We start from the raw sequence: 13,017 nt of genomic DNA on the forward strand, positions 1-13,017 counted from the left end.
CCAGACGCACAACTGAGGCGATACTTCGTAGGCACGCAATGTTGTTAGAAGACGCTTGTGAAGAACGGTGTCGAAAGCCTTTTGGAAATCTAAAAATGTGGAATCAATTTGACATCTCCTGTCGATAGCACTTATTGCTTCATGAGTATAAAGAGCTAGTTGTGTTTCACAAGAACGATATTTTCTGCATCTGTGCTGACAATATATCAATAAATCGTTTTCGTCGAGGTACTTCACAATGTTCGAATACAGTGTATGTTCTAAAACCCTACTGCAAATCGAAGTTAGTGATATAGGTCTGTAATTCAGCGGATTACTCCTACTTCCCTTTTTGGGTATTGGTGTGACTTCAGCAATTTTCCAGTCTTTAGGTACATATCTTTCTCGGAGCGAGTTGTTGTATATAATTGCTAAATATGGAGCTATTTTATGCGCATACACTGAGAGGAACCTGACTGGGATACAATCTGGACCAGAGGCCTCGCCTTTATTAAGTGATTTAAGCTGCTTCGTTACACCGAGGTCGGCCGGAGTGGCTGTGCGGTTCTAGGCACTACAGTCTGGAGCCGAGCGACGACTCCGGTCGCAGTTTCGAATCCTGCCTCGGGCATGGATGTGTGTGATGTCCTTAGGTTAGTTAGGTTTAATTAGTTCTAAGTTCTAGGCAACTGACGACCTCAGAAGTTAAGTCGCATAGTGCTCAGAGTCATTTGAATAATTTTGTTACACCGAGGGCATCTACTTCTATCTTTTCACACAAATCACGTGACCACGAATGACAGCTCCGCCAATGCACTGCCCTTTTATACATCGTGCATACCTGCGAACTCTCCCGATTTAGGCGGGAGACTCCCGATTTTCCACTTTTTCTCCCGCCTCCCGATTATTCCAGTATTTCTCCCTATTTTTACTAGTTATCGTTGTTCACTTTTTGTACCGTTTGCCGATGTGATATTTGTGTATCACATGGTGGAAGAAGTGATGTTTCCAAACATGCGGAAACAAAAAAGCACAGAGACAATTTGAAGTGCGTCAATAACAACAAAAAACTGGAATTCAGTGACAAAAGTGAAAGTGATGGACTGTAAATGCTGAATTTTATTTATGTCTTTTATTTTAGAACATAATTTGCCGATTAATTGCGCGGACCATGATAGTCACCTGTTTCGGAAAATGTTCCCGGACAGCAGTATAGCGAAAAAATACTGCTGCGGAAGGACAAACACTGTCGCAATTATCGGATTAATGGCAAAAAAGGAAAAAGAAGAAATCGCAGACTTTGAAAAAATTGCCATTTTCTATTGCAACAGACTGTAGTTTCTATGTGTTATATAGGTTGGTGGCACCTTAAAGGAAAACTTTTCAGTTGTCTTAGGCAGGGGTAAAATACAGGGAGCAAAAGGCTATTTACAATTTGTACAGAAACCAGATGGCAGTTATAAGAGTCGAGGGGCATGAAAGGGAAGCAGTGGTTGGGAAGGGAGTGAGACAGGGTTGTAGCCTGTCCCCGATGTTATTCAATCTGTATATTGAGCAAGCAGTAAAGGAAACAAAAGAAAAATTCGGAGTAGGTATTAAAATCCATGGAGAAGAAATAAAAACTTACATGACATTGTAATTCTTCAGAGACAGCAATGGACTTGGAAGAGCAGTTGAACGGAATGGACAGTGTCTTGAAAGGAAGATATAAGATGAACACCAACAAAAGCAAAACGAGGATCATGGAATGTAGTCGAATTGAATAAAGTGGTGCTGCCGGAATTAGTTTACGAAATGAGACGCTTAAAGTAGTAAATGAGTTTTGCTATTTGGGGAGCAAAACAACTGATGATGGTCGAAGTAGAGAGGATATAAAATGTAGACGGGCAATGGCAAGGAAAGCGTTTCTGAAGAAGAGAAATTTATTAACATCGAGTGTAGATTTAAGTGTCAGGAAGTCGTTTCTGAAAGTGTTTGTATGGAGTGTAGCCGTGTATGGAAGTGAAACATGGACGATAAATAGTTTAGACAAGAAGAGAATAGAAGATTTCGAAATGTGGTGCTACAGAATAATGCTAAAGATTAGATGGATAGATCACATAACTAATGAGGAGGTATTGAATAGAATTGGAGAGAAGAGAAATTTGTGGCACAACTTGACAAGAAGAAGGGATCGGTTGGTAGGACATATTCTGAGGCATCAATGGATCACAAATTTAGCATTGGAGGGCAGCGTGGAGGGTGAAAGTCGTAGAGGGAGACGAAGAGATGAATACACTAAGCAGATTCAGAAGGATGTAGGTTGCAGTAAGTAGTGGGAGATGAAGAAGCTTGCACAGGATAGAGTAGCATGGAGAGCTGCATCAAACCAGTCTCAGGACTGAAGACAACAACAACATAGATGTATACAAAAATAAGCCACAGCCTGTTGATCTTTCATATCTACTGATTTCTCCTGATTTTTAAAACTGAATCTCCTGATTTTTGAAGGTTGGCAAGTATGATCGTGTAAAACGATACTACTGCCATCTGTGTATGTGCATATCCCGTGACTTTAGTCCCCTCAGTGTAAAGCCGTCAGCTTCCTACCGAGCTGAAACCTACCTTGCGTTTGTTGCACACAGTCGGAGAAGGGGGCGACGAGCCTCTGGTACTCCCCGCGCGGCTACTGCCGCCGCTACTGCTGCTGCTGCTGCTGCCGCAGGACTCGCGGCGGCGCTTCGAAGCGGGCGAGGCTTCCGGAGCCGCATCGTGCGTGCGGAGATGGCGGTGCATGTTGCCGTTGGTGGTGAAGGCGACGCCGCACACGCGGCACTGGAAGGGCCGCTCGCGGGAGTGCACGAGCGCGTGGCGGTCGCGCGAAGACGCCGAGCTGAGGGCCTTCCCGCAGACGCCGCAGGGGAAGGGCGCGCCCGCGCCGCCGCGGTGCTGCTCCGAGCGCAGGTGCAGAGTCAGCGCGTGCTGCGACGGCAGCGTCGCAGAGCACGCGGGGCAGCCGAATGCACCCGCGCCGGCTCCCGTGCACTCGTCGCCGTCGCCGTCGTTGCTAGAAACAGAGCCGCTCGGGGTAAGCTCTCATCCCAGACGTAGATTTCAACAGCTACCAGGTGTACCGGTACGAAATGAGCGTTTCTTTGTGAAAATGAAACACTAATTTTGAATTCAAAAGTAAAAACATTTTATTCAAAGTACTGACCATTGCTTTCTATACATTTTGACCACCTTTCTGGCAATTTGTGGACACCAGGCCAATTTCGTCTTTTGAAGCAGACTAATCAGAAACCCAATTTTCGACTTCTTCGTAGGAACCGAAGTGTTCCTCAGGCAATGCGTGTCCCATTGATGAAAACAAATGGTAGTCGGAAGGGGCCAAGTATGGTGAATACGGCGGGTGGGGTAGCAGCTCCCAGCCAAGTGGTTTGGTTGTATCCCGAACCAGTTTTGCTTTGCGTGCAGGTGCACTGTCGTGTAAAAAACTTACTTTGCCATGTCTTCTGGCCCATTCTGGTCTTTTTTCGATCAATGCATAATTCAAATTGATCATTTGTTGTCTGTAGCGATTAGTATTCACAGTTTCACCGGGTTTTGGAAGCTCATGATACACCACACATTTCTGATCCCACCAAACATTGAGAATTGTCTTCTTGCCGAATCGATCTGGTTTTCCAGTCGACGTTGATGGTTGTCCCGGATTAACCCATGATTGTTCCCGTTTAGGATACTTAAAATAAATCTATTTTTCATCGCCAGTAAAATGGTTCAAATGGCTCTGAGCACTATGGGACTTAACATCTATGGTCATCAGTCCCCTAGAACTTAGAACTACTTAAACCTAACTAACCTAAGGACAGGACACAACACCCAGTCATCACGAGGCAGAGAAAATCCCTGACCCCGCCGGGAATCGAACCCGAGAACCCGGGCGTGGGAAGCGAGAACGCTACCGCACGACCACGAGCTGCGTACTCATCGCCAGTAACAATTCCATGCAAAATTGATTTTCTTTCATGTCTTTGAAGCGAAATTTGACAAATGGTTTTTCGGCCTTTCATTCAATTCATGTGGCACCCATTTTCCACACTTTTGGATCTTTCCCATAGCTTTCAAACGGTCAGAAATTGTTTGTTGTGCAACATTTAGCATTCCTGCCATTTGCTTCTAACTCAAAGTATCATCTTCATCCAATATTGCTTGCAATTCGGCGTCTTCGAACTTTTTTTGTGGTCTTCCACGTTCTTCATTTCTTACATCAAAATCATTATTTTTGAACCGTTGAAACCATCTTTTGCCTGTTGCTTCTGATAGAGCATGATCACCATATGCCTCGAAAAGCATTCGATGCGACTCTGCAGCACTTTTTTTTTTTTTTCAAATGAAAACAAAAAATTAATGATTTCCGCAAATCATCACTTTCTGGTACAAAATTCGACATTGTTAACACGATGAAAACATATGATGTTTGTTCCATGACTTGATGTATACTAAATATCTTTGACAGATGCCATACCAACCAAACAAAAAAAATTAAGGCTCGTTCACAACAAATGTTCCCTAACGACACATTTGTATCTTAACGCTCATTTCATAACGGTAGACCTGGTAATATTGCTTTACTGGGCACGATACACGCGTATGTGGCGTGCCCAGGGGCGGATCCAGGATCTCTGTCAGGGGGGATCCGCCCCTGGGCGTCCCATTGCGATCTTTGAACTTAGGCAGTTACCTACAGTTGAGGGAAGCTACAGCTCGATGTTGAGCCCAAAGCATGGTGATTTACTGGCTAGTAATATGTAATTAGAACAGTGGTCATCAAACCTGGTTGCTCAAGAGCCAATACTGACACAGTGGACGGCACCTCGGGCCCCATATGTACCAATCTCATAAATTGGTAACCTACTTAATATGTTAATGAGTCCCCAACAGCAACATAAAGGACGCGGTAAGTTGGCCACTGGCCCCTAATATAGCAGTCGTGAAAAGTCACCACCATTCGGAACACTTCATGACGAATTACACTACTGGCCATAAAAATTGCTACACCACGAAGATGACGTGCTACAGACGCGAAATTTAGCCGACAGGAAGAAGATGCTGTGATATGCAAATGATTAGCTTTTCAGAGCATTCACACAATGTTGGCGCCGGTGGCAACACCCACAACGTGCTGACATGAGGAACGTTTCCAACCGATTTCTCACACACAAACAGCAGTTGACCGGCGTGGCCTGGTGAAACGATGTTGTGATGCCTCGAGGAGAAATGCGTACCATCACGTTTCCGACTTTGATAAACGTCGGATTGTAGCCTATCGCGATTGCGGTTTATCGTATCGCGACGTTGCTGCTCGCGTTGGTCGAGATCCAATAACTGTTAGCAGAATATGGAATCGGTGGGTTCAGGAGGGTAATACGGAACGCCGCCCTGGATCCCAACGGTCTCGTATCGCTAGCATCGGGATGACAGGCATCTTATCCGATGGCTGTAACGGATCGTGCAGCCACGTCTCGATCTCTGAGACAACAGATGGGGATGTTTGCAAGACAACAACCATCTGCACGAACAGTTCGACGACGTTTGCAGCAGCATGGACTATCAGCTCGGAGACGATGGCTGCGGTTACCCTTGTCGCTGCATCACAGACAGGAGCGCCTGCGATGGTGTACTCAACGACGAACCTGGGTGCACGAATGCCAAAACGTCATTTTTTCGGATGAATCCAGATTCTGTTTACAGCATCATAATGGTCGCATCTGTGTTTGGCGACATCGCGGTGAACGCACACTGGAAGCGTGTATTTGTCATCGCCATACTGGTGTATCACCCGGCGTGATGGTATGGGGTGCCACTGGTTAAACGTCTCGGTCACCTCTTGTTCGCATTGACGGCACTTTGAACAGTGGACATTACATTTCAGATGTGTTACGACCCGTGGCTCTACCCTTCATTCGATCCCTGCAAAACCCTACCGCATGTTGCAGGTCCTGTACGGGACTTTCTGGATACAGAAAATGTTCGACTGCTGCCCTGGCCAGCACATTCTCTAGAACTCTCACCAACTGAAAACGTCTGGTCAATGGTGGGCGAGCAACTGGCTCGTAACAATACGCCAGTCACTACTCTTGATGAACTGTGGTATCGTGTCGAAGCTGCATGGGCAGCTGTACCTGTACACGCCATCCAAGCTCTGTTTGTCACAATGCCGAGGCGTATCAAGGCCGTTATTACGGCCAGAGGTGGTTGTTCTGGGTACTGATTTATCAGGATCTATGCCCCCAAATTGCGTGCAAATGTAATCACATGTCAGTTCTAGTATAATATATTTGTCCAATGAATACCCGTTTATCATCTGCATTTCTTCTTGGTGTAGCAATTTTAATGGCCACTAGTGTATTAATTTCATCTTGCAACCACCCTCAGTAACCCGACAGGCATGCCTAACGACGTGTTGTTGTATTGCCTGTGTGGATGAATGATTAACTGATTAACAACAGTACTTGTACTTAAATTTAAATGCACTTTACAAAATGACACGCAGTCAAAAATATTAACTACATGTTTCGAACGCCATTTTTCTTACACTCACTGCGTTGTATTATAACAGCCTTAATTTAATTTCATATACTTTGCTACAAATACGTACCGCATTTGCATGTTACTTCCACGTTAGAATATATACCACAGCGTCTTATCGGTACGAGTCGCGCATGCCTGTGAGTTGTCAGTACTGGAAGACAGACAATGAAAGATTCCTCTTCTCACATCCACAGCTTAGTGGCCATGCTGCTTACCTCTCTGCCCCTGAGGTAAACGACCAATGTTACTTATCTCACAGCCGAATTCACCAACGTCAATTAAAATCAAGCACATCTTAAAGTATTACTGTCTCTGTCAGTATGTTTATTGCAGAGCAGGAAAGTTACACTCTCAAGAAGCTCTTAACGTTAGCTGACGTTAGGATTCGGTTGTTGTTGTTGTGGTCTTCAGTCTTGAGACTGGTTTGATGCAGCTCTCCATGCTACTCTATCCTGTGCAAGCTTTTTCATCTCCCAGTACCTACTGCAACCTACATCCTTCTGAATCTGCTTAGTGTATTCATCTCTTGGTCTCCCTCTACGATTTTTACCCTCCACGCTGCCCTCCAATACTAAATTGGTGATCCCTTGATGCCTCAGAACATGTCCTACCAACCGATCCCTTCTTCTGGTCAAGTTGTGCCACATATTTCTCTTCTCCCCAATCCTATTCAATACTTCCTCATTAGTTATGTGATCTACCCATCTAATCTTCAGCATTCTTCTGTAGCACCACATTTCGAAAGCTTCTATTCTCTTCTTGTCCAAACTATTTATCGTCCATGTTTCACTTCCATACATGGCTACACTCCATAAAGGATTCGGTTATCAGATGCATATTACTACAGAATAGAGCTAAGAACATCGGCCAGAGCGCTCACAGCCGCACAGCAGGAGAATCGTGCGGCCATCAGTAAGAAGGTGCTTGGAAATAGAAACGGTGATCACAGGTTCCTGGAAAAAACTATCGTGAAACGAGAAGAATAATAGCGTGGGGCGGAGTTTCTATTTCGCATTCCGTGTCCGTGAGGAAATAAAGAACTGTCGGCCTACTACAGTATTTAGAAGCCCGCCCCCGGTAGCTGAGTAGTCAGCGCAACAGACTGTCAAATCCTAAGGGCCCGGGTTCGATTCCCGGCTGGGTCGGAAATTTTCCCCGCTCAGGGACTGGGTGTTGTGTTGTCTTAATCATCAACATCATTTCATCCCCATCGACGCGCAAGCCGCCGAAGTGGCGTCAAATCGAAAGACTTGCACCAGGCGAGCGGTCTACCCGACTGGAGGCCCTCGTCACACGCCATTATCGTTAGTATTTAGAACTGTGCACAGAAAGAGGCTTCAATCTACAATAAAACTAATCGTGGGCTGTTCAACGCAATTCGACACTGCACAAGTTTCGTGTCTCACCTATCCCACTGTCCCTCTTAGCCCCTGCTGCCTCTCCTGTAGCCGATGATAAAAGAAACATTAAAACACCACCGCTTGGAGACCACAGACGTGATCCAAAGCTACTGCACTGGTGGAAGCGTTTCGACAATGACGGAAAAGGTGGGAGTCTTCCGTTATGGATTACTCTGAAGGGAAAACACAAAAATAAAAGGTTTATGACAACAGTTTATTAGTACCGCTGCTGCGCTCCCTTACCTCTTGGCGACGGAATCCTCCTTTGGCAAGACGTCCTCATCTTCTACAGGCTTGGCGGTCTCCGCTGCCACAGGGCGCTCGCCGGACATTTCCACGTCCGTGCGAGACGTCTCTTGCTGCACGGCGGGGCTGCATTTGTCGTCGGCAGAGACCGGATCCGAACTGGCATCTGTGAAATAATACTATGTGACAGCAGTTGTATTTCACTCGGAAGACGATAAAAAATCACTTTCCAGGGTAGCCGAGAGCGCTAACGCGCTGCTTCCTGGACTCGGGTAGGCGCGCCGGGCCCGGATCGAATCCGCCCGGTGGAGTAACGACGATGGCCGGTGTGCTGACCAGCCTGGATGTGGGTTTTAGGCGGTTTTCCACATCCTACTAGGTGAATACCGGGCTGCTCCCCACGTCCCGCCTCAGTTACAGGACTTGCAGACATTTGAAACACATTGACACTATTTCACGATTTACACTAGACGCAGACAGCTGGGGTACACTCATTCCGTCCCGGGGGGTATGCAGTGGCGGCAGTAAGGGCATCCGGCCACCCCTTAAAATTAACCATACCAAATCCGTACTTGACCCTGCGCACAATGCGGGATAAAGGCAGTCGCGAAAGAAGAAAGAAGATTATACTTCTGACCGCGCGACCGCTGCGGTCGCAGGTTCGAATCCTGCCTCGGGCATGGATGTGTGTGATGTCCTTAGGTTGGTTAGGTTTAAGTAGTTCTAAGTTCTAGGGGACTGATGACCTCAGATGTTAAGTCCCATAGTGCTCAGAGCCATTTGAACCATTTTTATACTTCTGACGGTACACATTCTAAGGTGCTTTGCATCAGAATGTGGCTGCTTTGAAACTTCCAGACAGATTAAAACTGTATAGCGCACTGTACGTGAACCGGAATGTATGACCAGGATGCATGCTGAAGTTTGCGAACGAGGAGATGGTGGGCAGAATTGAAGTTGGGTAGTGTCTGAGTACCTTAGCAGGTAAGAGAATTTCGCAGCTGTCAGAGTTAACCTCTCAAAGCTTTTGCTGTCCTTTTAGCTGTAGCTGTTTATCAGTGTCGTGAGAAACCACAGATAGCTGTAAGTATGTAGTTAATATTGCCAGCAACTGCAAAAGATTTTTCAGTACGCTCTCCATAAAAAGTCTGTTTCAGAGGATCCTCAGGCGCGGAATCGTTATCTTATCGGGTCGAGCTATTTTATGCAGCTACTGAAGAAAACTTAGCTAAAGCACGAAAAGTAATGCACCTACATCACAGTTCACACCATTCACAAGGTGAAGTTTCTTGGTTCCTGAGTACCATGCTCTCGGTCGGAGAAGTGTCTGATACATAAAGAAAATGCTCAAGATCCTAAACCGCTGAGGGGAGGGGGACCTATTACTACATTCTGTCAATATGTTAACATTGGCTAATAAATTCGGTTTTCGGTAAATACCTCTTCCAGCTGGTAATGTAAGTATCGTCAGTGGTCTGTAATGAAATATATTTACAATCTGGCTTACTTTCTACATCTAAGAAAAGTTCATTACAAAAGACGTTAATATTACTTACGATATATTATATCTGATTTTCGCTCACATCAGGACACATTGTCTACTAGCACTTTTTTTTTGGGGGGGGGCAATGTTGTTAGTTTTTACAGCTCTTTGGTCCATAGTTAGAATACTGCCTGTATGTGTTTCAACCTTCTCTATTTACGCTTGTTTTTTTTTTTTTTTTTTTTTTTTTGCATGCTTGTTTCATACCAGGTATTTCGCGGTACAGTTGTGTAAGTTTTTGGAAGTGGTCACTGGCCCACCTCGTTTATTATACATGGAGCAACTAAAACTTGCTGCCACTTAAAACCACTCACTTATCAGTAGCGAATTTCGAATATCACATACATTTCTCTGGTTCCCATGTTAAACTTGCTTCTTTTAGTAAACCAAAGCACCGAGCGCTTCTAGGCGCTTCAGTCTGGAACCGCGCGACCGCTACGGTCGCAGGTTCGAATCCTGCCTCGGGCATGGACGTGTGTGATGTCCTTAGGCTGGTTAGGTTTAAGTAGTTCTATGTTCCAGGGGACTGATGACCTCAGATGTTAAGTCCCATAGTGCTCAGAGCCATTTGGACCATTTGAAACCAAAGCACAGTTTACACAATGTCACGCCGCTAACATCCTTAACATGCAGTTGCAGTTGCGATAGTATACTGAGCCAATGATGTACTAATCGAGTAACAAATCAAATTAAAAGCTTATAAAAAAAGAACATTCTCAGTATAAATATAAAAGTGTGACATCTTCACTTATCTTGTTGCAAAGCCACACCAATTCACATTTCACCAGCTGTCCGTGTCTGTTAAAAACTTACACCATTTTATTGAAAAAGTCTGCAGTTACTCGCATATAGCGGTAGATAAGAAACTTCTGCGCATTTACCATCCGGCAAAATACTCTCTCCTTTGCGCGCTACCATTTCCCAAAATCTATTTCGGTATCTCAAACCGTCAGTGAGTTATGAGGGGGTGTTATGACTACTTCATTCTAGCTTTATCGCTGGCGCTTGCGGTCGCAAATTTTCATTGCAATCTTTCGGAACTTCAGGCACTGTGATTCTTATATGCGATATGACACAACTACTATGATCATTACCGAAATGTTAGGCACTTTGTCATGAAGCTGACATATAAGGCTACAACTGACAAAAAACCAATTCGCTAAAATCCGCTCGTGTGCGACCAGCTCCGAGTGCAGTTCGCCTGTTCTCCAAAATCCTCATCTGAAATCTCACAACAATCCGACATCGACGGTGATTATGTTATAGAGAGTACGTTAGCACGAAAATATTTTTAAGTGGTCTGAATCTTCACGTTCCGCGTAATCTTTCTTCTTGGCGGTGGATGCCTGTGCTGGGTTAAAATGTTACGGACTGAGATCAGCAAGGAATGTTCGTGTTGGTACTCGACATATTATAAAGTGATGTGTTATTGATACAAATGATGTAGACACGTTGAAATATTTCATCCAGACGTCGTCGTTGTGCTCGCGTTGCTTTCTTTTCGCTGGAACAACAAAAGCTTTCTATTGTCCAGCAAATTTCTATTATGTTCATTGTCCCTGTAGTACTCAAGTTGAGCAGTGAGGGCGCGAAAGCAAAATTTGTTTGAAATCCAAATTATCGCCCTTGCTGTCTAATCGTCTCCAGGCTCGAAGTAAGCAGTTCGTGCATTTTCCTAGGGCCTCCCACTTTATCCCGATGACAGCATATAAAATAGAAACATATTCTTCACCGCAACAGCCTTGGCGGAGCTGCATGTGGTCTTAAGATTACTTGTCCCTCCAAATGAAGGACGCTTCCATCGTCACACAATGACGAGCCTAAAGCTGCAGAAACGGTCAAAATTTCGAAGGGAGAAGTCCTTGGAGCACGTTCCCGGGAACCAAGATTCACTGTCTTATGTAAGCAGTAATACGTCGCCAGAGAGGAAAAAGTCACTGCCATTATGTGGTCGTGGGAAAACGCGATTATTCTCCCGCACAGCGCGGCGACATCTTTCAAGTCTCGTGGGTAATCTGCGCAGAAGATTACTGCAGGTCACAAACTTCAACCTCCCACAGTTTGAGTTTTCCACGCATTTCAAAGTTTAATATATTATCCATCACTGTTCCAGAGCAATCTTCTGCCCGGAATTCAGCTGCGGAGTTAGCTAGTTCGTCAGTGTTAGTGGTACACACGGAAGAGTTGCGATCCTGTCACCAGTGGCTGTGTTTGCAAAGTGCTGCGCTCTGCCGGCACAGCGGAATACCACACCGGAGAACTTGGGCGCTCTTGCCACCTGCTGTCGACAGGGGGAACCACTGTACAACAGCTGAACGTAAAATAAAAAAAAATATTTTCACATCTCCAAGGCCACAAGGAGTTTAATTGTTCCATCATCGACGCACCAGCATTGGTTCTTGAATTAAGAAAGACAGGGTTTTTCTCAGGTCCAGCCGTTGTAGAAAATATTAACTTTCTCATTTCGTTTAACAATACTCGCTGTAAAAATCTGAAGTCTGATTCACCGCTCGGTTACTCAGACATCATTTTACCAAATATCTGCCTGCGACGACGATAGTTTCAAGAAAAAAATTAAACAAAGGTCCATCTTCAAAGCCTATCGCAATTTTCAGGTGCTGTCCGTTGATTATGCGGTTACAGATTCCCTCCATCAATGTATCTCTTTGGAAGTTCCCTTGCCTCCTATCGCGGTCCGCTGTTATCTGAGAGTAAAAAAGGAAAGTTCAAGATCGCGGAAAGAAAATGAAAGCCGACAAATATTGCATGAAAACACACAGCGGCGTTCAAACGACGCAGTATCATTCGGAGAGTAACTTCACTTATAATAAGTACCGGCGAGCCACGCTGCACTAAAAGAGTTTTTGGTTGTTTGAGAGATATCAAATCCTTACCTGTGTGGCCTAACATTCGAAACGGGCATTTCGTTGATTCTGGAAACTTAAAATTGCTAATAGTCGTTGGTCGTCCATCTATAAACTTCAGATTTAACATCGGCAGGTGTCAAGTGCCGTTCTGGAGGTATCAACTCAGCATTTTATTTCTTCTTCTCTCGCTCGGAGGTTACTTTAGCATCACAGCTGTTACAGTCCAGTAACCAGCGTGAGATTTTCCTCTCTATTGTCTAAATTTTGAACAGCGCGTTATTGTGAGAACTGGACAGTCTAAAGCATATTTCGTTAGCGCTATGTATATCAGCCTTTGCCTCGCAATCAGAAATCTTCAAATCAGATTTCGATACATAACGATCGGGAGAAATAAGTGTGTCAACGTATA

At 44.9% G+C, this 13,017-nt stretch overlaps 1 protein-coding gene across 1 annotated transcript in view; it reads right to left on the reverse strand.

Annotated features, from left to right (window-relative positions):
- Positions 1-2,556: 2,556 nt before the first annotated feature.
- Positions 2,557-13,017, reverse strand: part of LOC126417035 (ras-responsive element-binding protein 1-like) — a 465,403-nt gene continuing 454,942 nt past the window's right edge. The window contains exons 5-6 of the mRNA XM_050084927.1: positions 8,196-8,364; positions 2,557-3,025 (exon numbers count right to left, since the gene is read on the reverse strand). Of these exons, the coding sequence (XP_049940884.1) occupies positions 2,557-3,025; positions 8,196-8,364 (638 nt within the window). The remainder of the gene's footprint in view (positions 3,026-8,195; positions 8,365-13,017) is intronic.

The sequence above is a fragment of the Schistocerca serialis genome, chromosome 8 (genome assembly GCF_023864345.2).
Source record: "Schistocerca serialis cubense isolate TAMUIC-IGC-003099 chromosome 8, iqSchSeri2.2, whole genome shotgun sequence".
Taxonomy (NCBI): Eukaryota; Metazoa; Arthropoda; class Insecta; order Orthoptera; family Acrididae; genus Schistocerca; species Schistocerca serialis.